General features: G+C 45.3%; 2 protein-coding genes across 2 annotated transcripts; both read left to right on the top strand.

The window, feature by feature from the left end:
• Nucleotides 1-1,086: 1,086 nt before the first annotated feature.
• LOC138952876 (iduronate 2-sulfatase-like) lies at nt 1,087-8,537 on the top strand. Its single transcript, XM_070324621.1, has 10 exons — nt 1,087-1,460; nt 1,682-1,833; nt 2,542-2,719; nt 3,100-3,188; nt 3,601-3,817; nt 4,005-4,165; nt 5,253-5,379; nt 5,803-6,206; nt 6,751-6,951; nt 8,342-8,537. The coding sequence occupies exons 1-10, from the start codon at nt 1,385-1,387 to the stop codon at nt 8,486-8,488; spliced, it is 1,752 nt and encodes a 583-aa protein (XP_070180722.1). The 5' UTR covers nt 1,087-1,384; the 3' UTR covers nt 8,489-8,537.
• Nucleotides 8,538-9,936: 1,399 nt separating this feature from the next.
• LOC138952860 (uncharacterized) lies at nt 9,937-18,295 on the top strand. The gene is made up of 4 exons (XM_070324596.1): nt 9,937-10,336; nt 14,907-15,736; nt 16,569-16,998; nt 17,767-18,295. Exons 2-4 carry the CDS (start codon nt 14,915-14,917, stop codon nt 17,871-17,873), a joined length of 1,359 nt encoding a protein of 452 aa, XP_070180697.1. The 5' UTR covers nt 9,937-10,336; nt 14,907-14,914; the 3' UTR covers nt 17,874-18,295.
• The last annotated feature ends 217 nt before the right edge of the window (nt 18,296-18,512 follow it).

The following is an 18,512-nucleotide window of genomic DNA, read 5'->3' as shown; positions in this document are numbered from 1 at the left end:
ACCACCTCCCCCAACACCGCCCCCCCTCCCCTCGTGTGTCCACGTACACATGTCTATGTATAAATTCTTGATTAAAACTGTGGTCTATTTATGACTATCTGGGGCTACGAGTTTGAACAGATAGGGCTGAGAATCATGTACAGACTTGTGTATAGCGAACGCGGCCTGAAAGCCCAACTGTACTGCGTGTATGCACCTTCAAAGCTTCATTCAACGCCTGAATTTTGCTGTGAAAACTTCCGGTTTGCTATCTCTCAGGGCTGAGCATACTGTATTTTCAAGAATGAGCGATGAGAAAAAATAAACGCCTCTACGGAGATTCGAACGCAGAACCTCGAGATGTCGGGGCTGATGTCCGAACCACTAGCGCCTATTGTGAAAAAGATGGAAAAACATTAACATGAATTCATTCTTTGTTATTCTTGAAGCAGCATGATTTATACCTATATCTGTCTATTGTTCAGAAGTGAATATAACTCTTTCTTTGATATTTGACATCAACTGCACAGAGCCGGCTTTGGAGTAATTCAATTACAGTTCTTCTCATTTTGTTTGTGCATTTTGTAAATAAAGATATCGCAGCCATCGGATGGAGCAAATATCGTGTAGCATAGCGGTGTAAACATTTACTGTGTTTCCGTGAAACATGTTTGCAAAATAAAGGCAAATTTGAACGGCAATTATGACGTCTTTGCAACGCATGAATGGTAATTTAAGCGTAGAATGATATAACATTATACGTCGACCCCAACATCTCTAGGTCTTGAGTTCGAATCTCTGCCCAGGCGTTTATTTCGTTTGCTCTAGCCCTCTTGACAATAAAGTATGCTCAGCCGTGATAGAACAAACCGGAAGTTACCACAGCAAAATTCAAGCGTTGAATGAAGCTTTCAAGGTCATACCCGCAGCATAGAAGGAGTTTCAGGCCGCGTTCACTGTACATGATTCTAAGCCCTATATTTTCAAACTCGTAGCCCCGGATAGTCATAAATAGACCACAGCTACCTAATTGTCTGTGTCCCTGTCTGTCTGTCTGTCTGTCTGTCTGTCTGTTTGTCTGGCTGGCTGGCTGGCTGGCTGGCTGTCTGTCTGTCAGACAACACTCTATCTGTAGCTCGGAGTCATGCGTACATTGCCGTACATATTTCACATAGGAATTTCAGAAATGTAATTGCATAAATAAGATTGGTGGAGTTGAAAAACAAGATTGGTGCAAGCAAAGTGCTGCATTTGCTAAATGGCATGAGAACAATAACACGAGAAACACAAAAACAGCGTTTGTCCTGCATGCTTCTTATCTGTGAATACAATCGTTTGAAGAATGTGATTTACAGTCATTTCTAGAAGGGAGTTGTCTCGGAGGAAATAACTGTGCGCCAAGAGTATGGAGTCAATGAAAATGTTTGCAGTAGGCCTGTTTTCTTTGATTTTTGTTCTTCTCGGGCACGATGCTACCTCAGGTAAGAATCCAACTTCACTCTTTATTATGAACTGAATTGCAGTAAACGTAATGAGCCGTTCTGATGAGACAATCAAGAGCTGCCTAATTTAAAACCGAAATCATTCCCGACTGCTTTTGTTTGTTTGTAATTCCGAACCTTATGCTATGTGGTGGGACAAAATACCAGACAGACAGACATACAAACAACGAACACACGTGATCGGTGTTATTATGTTCTAGCCTCGTCCGCCTCACGACGTCCCAACGTGCTGTTCCTGGTGGTGGACGACCTGAGGCCCAGACTGGGGTGTTACGGTCAGTCTGTCATGGTCACCCCCAACATTGACCGCCTGGCCGCCACCAGTGTCCGCTTTGACCGCGCGTTTGTACAGGTCTGTCTGTCCTACACACACGGTCGCACGCACGCACGCACGCACGCACGCACGCACGCTCGCATGCACGCTCACAGGCACTTGTTCATCCATAATGGCATGATACATTTTTCCAAATTTGTTTTTGACACAACCTCTCTGTAGCCAACAAAGCTATTGTTTTTACAATAGATATATAAATATATAATTCCAGACAAAAGTATTTCATCATCTCACTGTAATCTTTTAATTTGTTAGTAATACACATGTTGTGAACTTTAATTTTATTGGAGACGATTTTTGTCAATCCCACCAACGCATAATGCTCTTTCAAGCTCTTGTTTTTTGTATGACATGTATTCCTTATCTTGTTCCGTTTTGTTGCCTTGAGTCACAAACAAACATGTCATAGTTTGTAGAGTCGTTTACCTGTACTGTAAAGCATACCGGTGGTTCTTAATTTCGTCGTATATACAGCTGACCCCCTTATATGACCTCCAAAACTGAAGTCTGCAAAAATGTGAGAGAGAGCTCCTTAAAAAGGCGGAAAGTCTTAAACGGGTAGTCTTGCAACAGGATTGTATGGAGAGCGGGTGTGTGTGTGTGTGTGTGTGTGTGTGTGTGTGTGTGTGTGTGTGTGTGTGTGTGTGTGTGTGTGTGTGATTTTAGTATAATTTAGATCCCCAAAGAATATGACATACAGATCACGACTGACTTGTGTTTGTGCAGCAAGCGCTGTGCAACCCCAGTCGTACCTCATTTCTGACTAGTCGTCGTCCCGACAGTACCCGGATCTTTGACCTCTGGACCTACTTCCGAAACATCTCGGGGAACTTCACCACGCTGCCCCAGTACTTCAAGGACAATGGTTACGTCACACAGTCCGTTGGCAAGATCTTCCATCCTGGTCAGTGATTGGTCGGGTGTTGTGTGTAAAGTGTCCTTCATCTCTACAAACACGTTTTCTCTGTAAGGCGATTGTAACGGAAATGTGTGTAATTACTCAGTTCAATCTCTGTAAAATGTGGCCTTTGTGTTCATTTGCTACAAAAGCATACACACATTTAGGCTTTGTGAATGGTTACCTTACCTAATTTTGCCTCTCGATGCTGTCTACTGCGGTTCTTGATTTTGAATGGACTTTATTTCAAACAAGACTTTCACACTTAAGTAATAACTAAACAAAAGTTACGGAATTCCACATATTGTGTAAGCCGTAGGTATGCATAACTTGCATTTCTCGGTACCCCATTTCACATCACTGACACCAGAATAATTGTTTTCCAGGGTCGGCGTCAGGTTTCACGGATGACTACCCACACAGCTGGACCTACCCGGCATTCCACGGGTCGACTGAAAAACACATGCTTGGCCAGGTAAGAACAAACAGTAGTTTGACGTTAGCTGTTTACATATATAAGTGTTGATGTTGTCTCCCTTTTTGTGTGTTGATTGGTTTGTTCGGTTGTTGTTGTTGTGGTTGTTGTTGTTGTTGTTGTTGTTGTTGTTGTTGTTGTTGTTGTTGTTGTTGTTGTTGTTTTTGGGCCACTTTGTAGAAAAGGTATACACTACACTACACTACACTACACTACAGTACACTACACTACACTTCAATACACAACACTACACTACACTAAACTACACTCCACTACACTACACTACACTACAATACAATACAATACAATACAATACAATACAATACAATACAATACAATACAATACAATACAATACCATACTCTGTCATGGTGATACACACATGTCATATATGTGTAGTGTTTGTGTCCCAGGTGTGTCCAGGTGCGGATGGTCAGCTTCACAAGTACGCGGTGTGTCCAGTGGCCAACCTGACTCAGGTACCTGGGGGGTCTTTGCCGGACATTCAGAGCACGGACTTTGCCGTCCAGTTCCTGCACAACCGTTCCCGCCAGCCCGACCAGCCCTTCTTCCTGGCTGTAGGATTCCACAAGCCTCATCAACCGCTCAGATACCCCGCCAAATACCTGGGTAATGTGCACTGTTCTTCACAACGAAATTTCTCTGATTTCGTCTTCTGGATAATAAGCCGAATATCTCTTGAATCTTTGCATTATTGATGTTGATGAAAAAACCCATAATTTTCTTACTGACTGATTTGTTTTGCCATCCCCGCGTATGCATTTAGAGCGCTTACTTCCCTTCCTTTCAATCTCAGACCTGTACCCCATGTCCAAGATCCGCCTTGCCCCCAACAACGTGTTCCCCCAGTGGCTGCCCTCCGTGGCGTGGAACCCATACTTCTCCCTGCGACAGAACGAGGACGTGGCCGCGCTCCACGTGCCCTGGCCCTTCGGACCCTTGCCCGAGGACTTTCAGGTCAGTGGGTAAATCATCCAGTAGGTCAGTTGGACATGGAGTAAATCTATTTATTTGCTCAAACGCCCTGGCTATCTCCGTGTAGTGGGAAAACTGGACCCTTGCCACAGGACGTTCAGGTCAGTGTGCAAATCATCCAGAGAAAAGTAGGTCAGTTGGACCTGGACCAAACCTAATCATAGGCCCACATGCCTTGGCTTTTCGGACTCTAACCACAGGACTTTCAGGTCAGTGTGCATATCACATAGAGGACAGTGGGTCAGTTCGACCTGGACCAAACCTATGTATAGGCCCACATGCCTTGGCTTTTCGGACCCTAACCACAGGACTTTCAAGTCAGTGTGCATATCACATAGAGGACAGTGGGTCAGTTCGACCTGTACCAAACCTATGTATAGGCCCACATGCCTTGGCTTTTCGGACCCTAACCACAGGACTTTCAAGTCAGTGTACATATCACCTAGAGGACAGTGGGTCAGTTCGACCTGGACCAAATCTATGTATAGGCCCTAATGCCCTGGCTCTCTCCGTTTAGTAGAACACTCGACCCTCGCCCAAGGACTTACAGGTTAGTGCGCAAATCAGAGGACAGTTGGACCTTGACCAAACCTATTAATAGGCCCACATGCCCTGGCTCTCTCCGTTTAGAAGAAAACCCGACCCTTGCCCGAGGACTTACAGGTTAGTGCGCAAATCAGAGGACAGTTGGACCTTGACCAAACCTATTAATAGGCCCACATGCCCTGGCTAACTCCATGTTGTGGGACAACTGCACCCGTGCCCGAGGACTTTGAGGTCAGTGTGCGTGTTCACTTGAAGATTCCAGTGTTGTTCCCATACTCAGAGGACAGGGCTGTTCCTAGTGTGTGAGAGGGAGGGGCTTCCAAAACGAGGCAAGGATACAAGGGCTAACCAGGGAATCCTTTCCCTCCAGTTGCTGTTGCATTCTACAGAGATTTGTTTTTATCTCTCCTTGAGTAAAGTAAACATAGAAGTCGACGTTTGTGGAATATCATACAAATTCATTGTGGCAAACATTATGCAAAACTCATGAACAGTGCAGGAGAACTTTGTTTCTATCCAACAGCTGAAGATGCGACAGAGTTACTCGGCGGCCACAAGCTACACAGACGCTCAGCTGGGTCGTGTTCTGGAGGCTCTGGACCAGGCTGGCTTTGCTGACAACACCGTCATCTCTTTCCACGGCGACCATGGTCTGTCTGTCTGGCAGCCTGTCTGTCTGTCTGTCTGTCTGTCTGTCTAAAAGCACCGTCTTCTCTGTCCACGGTGACCATAGTCTGTCTGTCTGTCTGTCTGTCTGTCGATCTGACTCTTCTTTCGTTTCCAATTCGTTCTGCCTGTTTGCCAGTCAGTCGGTTCTCAGTGTTTCTGCCAACATAGACATCCAACAGCGTGGTTTCACAAAAACACCACCCATTTTGTACAGCGGTTGACTGTCATTACACACAAGGTACGTGCACTTTTAAGCTCCTGACCCGACGCTATTCGACGTCATGCTTTTTCACAAAATTGCGTTGGTCCGTTTCGAGAAAAGAAGCATCCGAACAACAAAAATAGTTCTATGCTTTCGTTAGAAATACTGACATGTATATGACGAGTGCTTCCTGTGTTCCCAGGCTGGTCACTGGGGGAACATGAAGAGTGGTGCAAGTTCAGCAACTTTGACATCACGACGAGAATACCATTCATGTTCCACGTGCCCGGTGTCACCTCACAGAAAGCACCCCCTGGCAAAACATTCCCCTTCATCGATGCTTTCACCTACGCCAAAGACCATCCGACAACGACAGAAGAGGACTGCGCAAACGGGAAGAGACAGAAACCCGAGACATGCTCCAGAGGGAATCCTGAAGTTGGAGGACTGTCTACGGATGCGTTTGCGGAGGCGGTGGACCTGTTCCCGACGCTAGCAGAGCTGGCGGGACTGGTGGTGCCCCCTACGTGCCCTGAAAACGATGCTGACATACCGCTGTGCACACAGGGATCCAGCCTCGTGCCTGTCATACACAACGTCACCAAGGTAACGTCAGACATGGAAATGAGAAATCCATTGTGGTTGAACGTGATGAGTTGGTGTGGTAAAGCTAAGACGGCGAATCAGATACAAGGGAAGTTGGGTAGGAGAGAGGTTTGAGAAGATTTAAAGAGGAATATCCGAATAGTGATTTGAGGTAAAGCAATGAACGATTGAATCTGTGTATTTAGATTAGGGCTATAGTGAATTCATCCAGGAAATGAAAAGAACGAGAGAACACGGAACAGTATTTATGAGAAAAAAACTCACCCCTATGAGGCACAGATCAATTGTGTGTTAGTTATTGCAAACGCCTTGCAAATGATTTTTTGGATAGTAGAAAACTGTACATGAGCAACATATATCCGCAACTCCAAAAAGCAATATTAAAAAGATCTTCGTTAAATTGACTGATTTCAAATGCTAGCCACAACTATCCGTGGCCTATATAGATATAATAAATACATTCTAGATGTAATTCGATATGGCAAGGATGCACAAATAATCTCACAGTGTCCGTGGCAAATGATACCAGTGTGTTTGACTCTAGAAATCGCCAAGCCCCACACTGGAGTGGAAGAAAGCGGTGTTCAGCCAGTACCCCAGGCCGGCCTACTATCCCCAGAACACTAGCGACTCTCCACGCCTTGACGCCATCACCATCATGGGCTACACCATGCGAACAGACTTCCACCGCTACACGGAGTGGCTGCCCTACGATACCGCCACCTTCACTGCTGACTGGGACACTGTACGTTGTGGTGTGTGTGTGTGTGTGTGTGTGTGTGTGTGTGTGTGTGTGTGTGCAGGGCCGGACTAGGTAAGTACTAAGGGGGGGGGGGGGGGGTACTGATGGGGGTCCAGGGGGCGAAGCCCCTTGGTTGGGGTCCAGGGGGCGAAGCCCCCTTGGTGGGGGTTGCAAGGGGGCTTCGCCCTCTTGAAGCTGAGCGTTTTTTGATGTTTCTTAAGGGAAAGGAAGCCTCTCCTTGAACGAAAAAGGTATATTCGACAGCAAGCTTGTATAGGCAATGAAGAAGAATTGAGATTGTAAGGACAAATGGTTACATTGGAGGGGGTGAGAGGTGCGATTTCTCCTCGGATTTCATGATGATCCAGATGCAACCCCCCCCCTCCCTCCCCCACAAAAAAAAGAAGAAAAAAAAGAAAAGCGTTTAGGAGGTACATGCTTAAGCCAGGGGGGGTTGCGCAACCCCTGAACCCCCCCCCCCCCTAGTCCGGCCCTGGTGTGTGTGTGTGTGTGTATGTGTGTGTGTGTGTGTGTGTGTGTGTGTATGTGTGTGTGTGTGTGTGTGTGTGTGTGTGTGTCGAGGGACGGTGATATTTCGGTTTATTTGATCAAACTCTAACATTACCCTCTAACGAGCAGATGTGTTCTGCATGTGTCGAGCTTGATCAAAGATAGGGCTGGAAACCTGGGTGGGGGGAGGCGTGAGCGAGGGGTAGAGGGGAGGGGGGGCTGGGCGGGGGGCAGGGGGTGGTAGGGCTTGGTCCTGGGTTCTCAGAAGCCCCTCCCCCAAACTTTACCAGGCATATTTACTTTTTTTTTCCGTAGCTAGGAGAGACCCAACATACCCCTTTGAAATGCTTAATTTCACCTGCAGGGGGGGGGGGGGGGGTAACGCTGGCTCAGTGTTTACTGTCAAACCGTTTAAAAGGGCTCTGAAAGGGCTTTATTACATAGCAGAAAGCACAATGGCTTCGCTCAGGTGTCACCTGGGCAGCATGGGTTTGGAAGTCATCGTCAAAACAATGTCATGACGGCACATGTACAGAAAGACAAAACAGTCTAAAACAAACTTTGTGAGGAAATGATTATGTATATATTATCCGTATTTGCGTATGCATTGTCGTTGATTCCAAGGCCTCTGGACTAACAGCAAATAAAACATTGAATGGTTGACAGTGATATGTGTTGTCCTCTGTATTTGTGTATGTATTATAGTTGATTCCAAGGCCTCTGGACTAACAGCAAATAAAACATTGAATGGTTGACAGTGATGTGTGTAATCATTTGTATTTGTGTGTGTATTGTAGTTGATACCAAGGCCTCTGGACACAAAGCAAACTGATTCAAACATAGAAAGGTTGACAGTGATGTGTGTTGTCCTCTGTGTGTGCAGGTGTTGGCGCGAGAGCTGTACGTGCACGCTGACGACCCCCTAGAGAACTGGAACATGGCGGATGTGACGTCACACGGTCCTTTGGTGACGCAGCTCTCCACACAGCTGAGGGCGGGCTGGAGAAACGCCTTGCCATGGACACAATGAAATTAATAAATGAATGTAATGAGACAACAAATATAATGTGGAGATCTTACTGTATTTGTTGTTGTTAAAACGATGTGAATACTTGAGATATTTGTACTGGATCATTTTCCCGGTTTGTCTTTGTTTGTCTGTCCACCTGCCCCTGAAAGATCTGTCGTCTAGCTCTGGGACACGCTGGGACACGGAAAGATCTGTCGTCTGGCTCTGGGACACGCTGGGACACGGAAAGATCTGTCGTCTGGCTCTGGGACACGCTGGGACACGGAAAGATCTGTCGTCTGGCTCTGGGACACGCTAGGACACGGAAAGATCTGTCGTCTGGCTCTGGGACACGCTGGGACACGGAAAGATCTGTCGTCTGGCTCTGGGACACGCTGGGACACGGAAAGATCTGTCGTCTGGCTCTGGTACACGCTAGGACACGGAAAGATCTGTCGTCTGGCTCTGGGACACGCTGGGACACGGAAAGATCTGTCGTCTGGCTCTGGGACACGCTGGGACACGGAAAGATCTGTCGTCTGGCTCTGGGACACGGAAAAACCACCGAGATTTCAATTCAAAATGCAAAAAAGTTCGAACACAAGCTGGGTCCCATAAAAAGTCCCCCCCCCCCCCCTGCCTCACTCCTCCTGCTAAGCGTCGCATTAATACATATAACCACATGATGGAGCTATAGCACAATGACATCCTCAGCGTTTTTGTTTATTTGTCAAGAAGTAAAAGTCGCCGAAAACGTGTGTGTAGCCTGCCATGTATCTATTACCGGCTACACGGAAGCGCGACTAGGTCACACGTCGGAGGATACACCCAAGACGAGTTGCCTGGGGCAAAGCGCGTCGAAGCAATCGCAGTGCTAGTGAGCTTTTCAAAATCCCGTTTCTCGGGGCAGTGCAGAAAAGTGTGCGCTAAGCACACCGCCAACGGCTTTTGGATACGCTCGCCTGCAGTGCCTCACGCTTTTCCGAGATGACGGCGGTGGCGTGTAGTGTGTCGCGGTCTTATCGGTGTGGTCTTTGACGTGACCCGAGGAGGAATCAACTGCTCCTGAAGGTTTTGTGACCACCCCAGCTAACATTCCCATCATATTCCCGTCTGACAATTTTATTGACCGACTGAATCGTCTGCTACCTAAAGTATTAACACTTTTTTTGAAATCTCGCATCATCGTCTCCTTTTTTTGTCGCCATCTTGAAGCGCTCTGTCTTGATATGATTCGTTGCATAGGCCAAAAAAAGTGACTTTGCTGAGAAAAAGCGCATTGATTCCTATGCAACACACGGCAGCCACAAAGAGGGCACTTTGTGTGAAACGCACACGTCAGTTTTCACGCAACTACAGTCTACAGTGCAGTATGCTGCTTGTGACAAGCGAACCAGGAAAGAGAACACACGAGCATTTCAAGGCCAGAGATTCAAGACAGAAAAACACGAGGTCGCTGAACAGGCGCAAGGCTTTGTGCTCCCATTCATATATATATATATATATTTCTAAAGCCGACTATGCTTGTACGTGTTGCCTTAAAATGTATTGAGCGTTAGAATGTATTCTAGTTGCAATGTATTATTTTTCGTTCAAACTTTTCAAGCAGTGGAAACCAATTGTAAACTGTACTGAAACCTGGCACGTCTTCCAGTCATGTGCGAGCTGCCACAGTGCTTAATTCGAGTTTCGCTGAAGGCTATGCACACATAAATTGTAAAGCAGATGTAAATTCATCGTCTGGTGAGTTCCCGCCCTCGGTAGTGTCGTCTGCAGTGAGGACACAGGTGGTGCAGTTCTGTAGACACGTGACACCGAATGTTACACGCCACGGGAATTACTGACCACGGAGGACACTTTCATTACCAGGTCAGTGTTTCAGCATTTTACCCTTGTTTCATTCTTTTGATCAAGAAATGTATACCCGCCTGGTGGGCTTATTCAGTGTATGGCGGTATTCGCTCTATCCATTATCTAAAGTGCCATCTCTTTACATGCAAGAAAAAAACGAACAATACACAGTTAGCGCTGACTCTGTCTAGCATAAACTTCGCCGTGAACTATGATCCTCACGCAGGATTGATCTTGAAGTAGCCTACACCTGTATTGCACATAGCTGGCTGTCTTTGGCAGCAGTGTCTAAAGATAAATATAAAATAGCATTGGTTTTGAGGGCATCTGGCATCTGGACTGGAATCACTGACTCGCAGATTACAGACTGACATTTTTGAAGAGTTCCTGTACGTACCACCGTGATAGTTTGTCGCGGGTCTTAGGAAGTCGATAGTGCCGTAAACAAGGCTTTAAATGCACAGTCGAACCTGGCTATAACAGCCATTCAATATACCAACCACAAGCGGTCCTTCTAGACAGATGATCGTCTTTAAATATGAAGTAGGGGAGATCGGGGCTAGTCCGACCCGGGGCACATCCGTCTTTGTCTGTTTATTCTTACGTTTGCCACCTTTTAGTCATTCACACCATTAATTAATTAATTAATTAATTTTCTAATTAATTAGTCATTCACACCATGTGAGAGTGGTGTCCCTTCTTCCCGCCATATCCTGCAGAAGACGGTTCAGAGTTTGCGCGCCCATATATCGTGAGTACAGGTCACAAAAAGTGGTTTTCTTCATTTTTGTAACATGAATGCATAGGAGTTGACTTAGGTTTTGATGCATTACCTCTGAGAACAAATACTTAGTCTTGGTGTCGAGTGAAAGTGCGTTAATTAAGGTCGAGTTCTGACGAAAGTTTTGCTTCTTCCTTCCCATGTTGTGCTCGCTATCTGGCACTAGAGTTGCCTGCCCGTGCGGGGGCAAGTCCGCCTATTTGTCATGGGGCAAGTCCGCCATGAAGAATGTGCAGGTGTGGGAAACAGTCCAGTTTAGATCTGCCATAACTGTGACTCTGATGGTGACTCCATCTATTCTCGATGGTAAAGATTGCAGATTCATGTCTAAAAAAGACTGACGCCGATTTGTGTTACATTCTTTCGACATTCTTTTGTATTTTGTCATTGGCATTTTTGAACCTAAATATTGAAGGGAATTAAAAAAGCTTTTCCACTGATCGGGTGCTTGTTTGACTAACTGTGTGTGCGTGCGTGCGTGTGTGTATAAAGCTTGCCCACTACTAGTCTTGTACCTACTATGGGATGAGAGCGGCGGACTTGCCCCACCCTGTAGGCGGACTTACCCCGACTTGGGGCAAGTTCGCCTACGTTAGGGTAGGTCTACTTAAAGCAGTATGTACAACAAATGTTCATGCGCACATAAAAACTGTCTGCACATTGATATCAGCTACACATTTGTCTTGATGTAAAATAAACAAGTCGCGTAAGGCGAAAATACAATATTTAGTCAAGTAGCTGTCGAACTCACAGAATGAAACTGAACGCAACGCAACGCACCAAGACCGTATACTCGTAGCATCGTAACTCCACCGCCCGTGGCAAAGGCAGTGCACGTGGAATGGACAAGAAGAGCGGGGTATTCGTTGCGCTGAGAAGGATAGCACGCTTTTCTGTACCTCTCTTCGTTTTAACTTTCTGAGCGTGTTTTTAATCCAAACATATCATATCTATATATTTTTGGAATCAGGAACCGACAAGAAATAAGATGAAAGTGTTTTTAAATTGATTTCGGGAAAAAAAATTTGATAATAATTTTTATATATTTAATTTTCAGAGCTTGTTTTTAATCCGAATATAACATATTTATATGTTTTTGGAATCAGCAAGTGATGGAGAATAAGATAAACGTAAATTTGGATCGTTTTATAAATTTTTATTTTTTTTTACAATTTTCAGATTTTTAATGACCAAAGTCATTAATTAATTTTTATGCCACCAAGCTGAAATGCAATACCGAACCCCGGGCTTCGTCGAAGAGTATTTGACGAAAATTTCAACCAATTTGGTTGAAAAATGAGGGCGTGACAGTGCCGCCTCAACTTTCACGAAAAGCCGGATATGACGTCATCAAAGACATTAATCAAAAAAATGAAAAAAACGTTCGGGGATTTCATACCCAGGAACTCTCATGTCAAATTTCATAAAGATCGGTCCAGTAGTTTAGTCTGAATCGCTCTACACACACACACACACGCACACACGCACACACACACGCACATACACCACGACCCTCGTTTCGATTCCCCCTCGATGTTAAAATATTTAGTCAAAACTTGACTAAATATAAAAATCAGTCTTCTAGTTCATCAAACTCGCCAGTTATGGTATCAAAAGCATAAAAGTAGGCGGACTAGCCCCGATCTCCCCTATACATGACACCCATGCCAATCTGCGAGAATAATTCAGCCTACAATTGCCAGTGCACAGGAAGCGGCCAGACTGTGGAGTGGTTGTACGTTAAGTGGAAGGCTGCTCGTATCCTGTGTAAAGCCTCCACACATATGTGGCGGTTAAGGAATGGAGGAAGGTATATTTCAAGGATTTAAACTCACTTTTTAGCTTAATAACTTTGACAAGTCTATCTACGCCCGAGACACGGATTATACGGATACGTGCAGACATGCAATCTTTACCAGGGAACAACACAACACATACTGTGTTTCTAATGGGTCACTGGAGCGGATTTTCTTGGTATCAGTTTCAGCTTAACAAAGGTCCTGGGCGTTGTTTAGTCGTTTCTGTTTTGTTGCTGACAGTACAGCTTTGTGTAGGAGAGACCGCTTAACCCGCGTCAGCCTGTCACTTTTGACACTGCAAAGTGTGTGAGATGGATGATGTGTTTTCTTTCAGGGATAAGATTGTTTTGAACTTTTTTTTAAAGAGATCAGGTTTTTTTCAACAAGACGTGAAGTACCGAATGTGAAAGAATCTGAGTTTTAAAGAACCTTCTACTGTTTACTCTGATACACCTCTGATAGAGATCGAAGAGTAGTTCAACGTTTAATCGGTCTCGCATGACCCCTTGGGTGGAAAAGACACAAACCAACAACACACAAACTAATCTTCTGCAACGAGAGAGAGAGAGAGAGAGAGAGAGAGAGAGAGACAGAGAGAGAGAGAGAGAGACACAGAGAGAGAGACAGAGAGAGAGAGAGACACACACACACAGAGAGACAGAGAGAGAGAGAGAGAGTATAAGTGTGAGTGGGCGATCTGCGGTCACTGCTTCTACTTCTTTTTTTACATTTAGTCAAGTTATGACTAAATGTTTTAACATAGAGACGGGGAATCGAGACGAGGGTCGTAGTGTGTGTGTGTGTGTGTGTGTGTGTGTGTGTGTGTGTGTGTGTGTGTATAGATCGGTTCCGAGAAAACTACTAGACCGATCTTCCTGAAACTTAACATGAGAGTTCCTGAATATAATATCCCCAGACGCTTTTTTCGTTTTTTTGATGTGTCTTTGATGACGTCATATCCGGCTTTTTTTTATGAAAGTTGAGGCGGCACTGTCACGCTCTCATTTTCCAACCAATTTTGATGAAAGTTTGGTCAAGCAATCTTCGACGAAGCCCGGACTTTGGTATTGCATTTCAGCTTGGAGGCTTAAAAACTAATTAATGAGTTTGCTCATTAAAGTTGTCATTAAAATCGAATTTTCAGAAACAGATTAAACAATGATTGTATTGTATTCCACATCTTCTCCTGAATTCAAAAATATATAGATTATGTCATGTTTACTCTACAAATGTGCTCAGAATGAAAGAAAATAGGTTCAGTAAGTACTATCCGGAAACGTGCTTCGCGGAGGCGAACGTGACCCGTCTCGGTCTTCGGTACGGTTAGCCGAGACTATCTGAATGTAGTCTCGGCGATGACTTGTTTGTGGTGTTGATCTTGACTAAATGTTTTTATATCGCTTCACGCGACTTGTCCTTTCTTTGTTTTAGAATATCTCTTGCAAGCGTATGTGGCATGCACTCCTTCAAGCATCACGCATAATTATATCGGCAATCAGGAAAATAATCGGTAACCCAGACCAAGCTCTAACATGTCACTACTGTGCAACGGACTGCTATGCTCATTATTATAGTAGGAGGCCACAGAGGGAACAGAGCTACATCTGTCGCGCCCGCAATGTTGGCCTTTACGTTCCATGTGTGTTGCAGGGGTTGCCATGTAAATTGTTATTTTCAGACTGTTGCAGGGGTTGCCATGGAAATAGTTATGTTAAGCCTGTGTTGCAGGGGTTGCCATGGAAATAGTTATTTTCAGTCTGTGTTGCAGTGGTTGCCATAGAAATGATTATGTTCAGTCTGTGTTGCAGGGGTTGCCATGGAAATTATTATGTTCAGTCTGTGTTGCAGTGGTTGCCATAGAAATTATCATGTTCAGTCTGTGTTGCAGGGGTTGCCATGGAAATTATTATGTTCAGTCTGTGTTGCAGTGGTTGCCATGTAAGTAGTTATTTTCAATCTGTGTTGCAAGGGTTGCCACGGAAATATTAATTTTAAGTCTGTGTTACAGGGGTTGCCATGGCGGGGGTGGACAGGCCGGTGTCTGTGGCCGACTGTCCACGTTGCGGGTCACTGTGTTACGGGGCCAGCATCCTGCGCTGTGGTCACGTCATCTGCCGCAAGTGTTTCGTCTTCCTGCTGGAGGTGGATGGGCAGAAAGCTATCTGTCCGTTCTGCCCCGCCCCCCTCCACCACAGCCCCGCCCAGAGCCGCAGTGATTTGATGCAGAACCTCGCCACAGATCCCGTCATTACGCAGCGCGTGGTGGACACACTGGTCACCAATGGACAGTTCTTTTGCTGCAACCACCCGGAGAAAGAGCCGACCCACGTGTGTTTCCACTGTGACAAGCTGTACTGCGGCACTTGCAGGAGCGCCCACAGGAAGAGGCAAACCACAGCCTTCCATCTTCAGCAGAAACTCCAACCGGCACCCGCACCCTCCTCCGATTCCATCCCACAGCTTAGCCTCGAATCGGAAATAGATGAGGCTACCCGAAGGCAGAACGAAAACGAGCGGAATCTGATTCGAGATTCCTTAGCGGACAAGATGACATCGTTCACAGACGCCAGAGCCAGTTTGAGCGAATCTTTGACAGATATACAAACAGTGATTGACAAGTTGGATCGTGCGAGAAATGGTTTACGGACACAGCATGATATGCTAGACGCTTACATAGGTTCCATAAACATCGAAGAGCCGAACGATGCGCATGAGGGCATGCTGGATCGTCTGTGTCAAGTAAGAGATGACTGCAAGCCTGTGCCGCGAGCCTGCATCGACAAACTAAGCCAAGATGTGGACAACGTCCTCAACAACATGCAAGACGATACGGGACATGTACGTTGAGGCAGTTTAGAGTTCATACTTTGGTTTTGCTCATCTTCATTCAAATGTTCTCTCTTTGTTCGAGTTTATATGTTCCCTTGCAGGGTTTAGCCTGGAAGAAAAAGACAATGGGACATTTTCCCCCCTCAACCAAATTGAAATTCTGATGGTACATTACATAGTCGAAGGCAAAACGCACAAAGCAGGCTAGGCGGTCCGAAAATGATTTTGTCGAAAGATGCAAAATAGTGCTATTTAGTGCCATAAGATGATATGAGAATTTGCCAGTGTATCCGGTTAGTGTGCGTGTGTGTCTGTGTTTCGATCGATATCGCTTCTGTTGACAGTTTCCACAGAGGTAATCACGCAAGCAGATAGTTCGCGCAGAATTGGTTGAATTCTAATGAATTACATTTTAAAAGCAAATCACATTGCATTTTGCAAACTCGCAAGTTGCTCGGCTTGGCGCGCGTTTTTGCCTTGCTCATTCCGAACATTGTACTCCCGTGAAAAGTGTGCATGGGGTGGCGCAGTGGTACGTAATCTCAGTGCGCCCTTTGACGCACTGATGGTAATTCCAATGGGACATTTTGAGATGTTATGCGCCAATGGCGCAAGGCGCACTAGTAAATGAAACCCTGCCTTGTCCCCGCAGTCTTGGCGAGCTTTTGCGACGTTTGTTTTTCCCACACCGCCTAGTTGCGTACGCCTATTTTCCTTACGTGTAAAGAGATCGATCTGTATATGGTATATTTAAGTGCTTTTAAATATTATTGTACTGATCGTAGTTCCATTTAAAACGGAGAGAGAGAGAATTATATCAGGTATTACTATGTGTTCACAGTGCAACGAAACAACAGACAACAAGAGCTCATTCTCCTCTTGGCGATTTTTAACCGACCTGATGTCCTCATCGACACGGAGACGATCAACAGCCCGTGCTGCCAAACAAAGTGACCGGAACGCGGCACAGCGAACAGCCACAGCAACCCCATTCTCGTCGATGAGGCCAAAGTCCAGTTCTCGTGAGATGCCGGTCTGGAGTAATAACACCCTTTACACGAGGACCGAAGACGTGCCGACATCTGACAATAGGCTTCAGGCGGTGGACTGGCAGAGGGGGGAAGAGGAGCAGAACGACGTCGGTGGGCTTTCTAGGCTTACCGTCGCCCGTTGTAAGAAGAAGAAGAAGAAAACAAACCGGAGCTTGGAACTTTTCGAAGGACCCGGCCTTGTGGATGTCAGAAGGCGTATTGGGCGGCGGGGTGTACCGGGTATGCTACACTTTTGTTGTTTGCTTTATGGAAGGATTCGCTGGTATATTAGCTGGTGTTATATCTGGTTGTCTAGTATGATCGTCTGCCTGTGTGTGTGTGTGTGTGTGTGTGTGTGTGTGTGTGTGTGTGTGTGTGTGTGTGTGTGTGTGTGTGTGTGTGTGTGTGTGTGTGTGTGTGTGTGTCTGTCTGTGTCTGTGTGTCTGTCTCTCAATAATTGGACAACACGGACAGAGTCCGGTTTCTGTTAGAGTTCTGGGCTTATCAAAAAGAGAATATACCTTTTGATGTTTTGCATCTCAATCTTTAAACACTTAGACACACTACGCCTGCTCAGGACGAAACACTTAGACACACTACGCCTGCTCAGGACGAAACACTTAGACACACTACGCCTGCTCAGGACGAAACACTTAGACACACTACGCCTGCTCAGGACGAAACACTTAGACACACTACGCCTGCTCAGGACGAAACACTTAGACACACTACGCCTGCTCAGGACGAAACACTTAGACACACTACGCCTGCTCAGGACGAAACCGAATGTGTTTCTCCTAATTGCCTGGTACTATTGCAAGAGGACTGAAAAGCACGCTTATTTTACAAAATGTGGTCTTCGTTCATTATCTAGGCTGGCTGAACGCCCCCCCCCCCCCCCACTCACCCACCCATACGATCATGTCTTTTGTTGTTGTTATTGATTGTTTTTGTTGTTTGTGGTTGTGGTACAAACTCTACGTGTCATTTCGACCTTTTTTGTTACAGTGATCGTCTTGGTGCAACAGCCACTTGAGTTGAGAGAGATCATCTTTTATTCCTTCCTCATTCTGCTAGTGTTCATTCATTCGCTTCATACAGAAAAGAAAGGATAGTTACGCAATCCTCTCTTCCATCTTTGTTTTTGTCTTTGTGAATTTTGTGCGTTTTATGAACATCTATCGGTTGTGCATACGTGTACACACGACATTTCTACCGCGTTCTGTCTTTGCGATGATGCGGAACCATGTTGATGGAAAAGACGAACTTAAGTTTGGAAGAAGTCAGAACCCTATTGCTGCGTTGATAAGTGCTTCTCAACTGCCAAATACCGTCTTTGTTCCAAGTTAAATAAAAGCACAAAATGTCTGTCGAAATGATACGTTGTGCATTAGAAAGGATTATTGTTTGAAGTTGTGCTAATACTATAGTAGTGAAAAGGAGACGATAGCTTGTTTATTTTGAAAGAACTATTGTTTGCAGTGTTGTTAAGACAATAGTACGTATATATGTTACAGTTAATATGTGAAACCAGGGAATACGTGTATTAACTAAACTATTTTAGGTAATACATGAATTAACTGTTTTTTTCCGTCAGTTAATTCATTTATTACCTAGTTAATACACGTATACTATATTCCCTGGTTTCACACGGATTAACTGTAACATATATAGCAGTGAAAAGGAGATCGAATGACCGTCTTCCACAGTACAGCGACAGCACTAGCTTTTTAGAAAACATGTCAGTGCTTCCT

The sequence above is a fragment of the Littorina saxatilis genome, linkage group LG17 (assembly GCF_037325665.1).
Source record: "Littorina saxatilis isolate snail1 linkage group LG17, US_GU_Lsax_2.0, whole genome shotgun sequence".
Lineage (NCBI taxonomy): Eukaryota > Metazoa > Mollusca > Gastropoda > Littorinimorpha > Littorinidae > Littorina > Littorina saxatilis.
The sequence above is the reverse complement of the archived record's forward strand: the minus strand, read 5'-3'. Positions and strand labels throughout refer to the sequence as shown.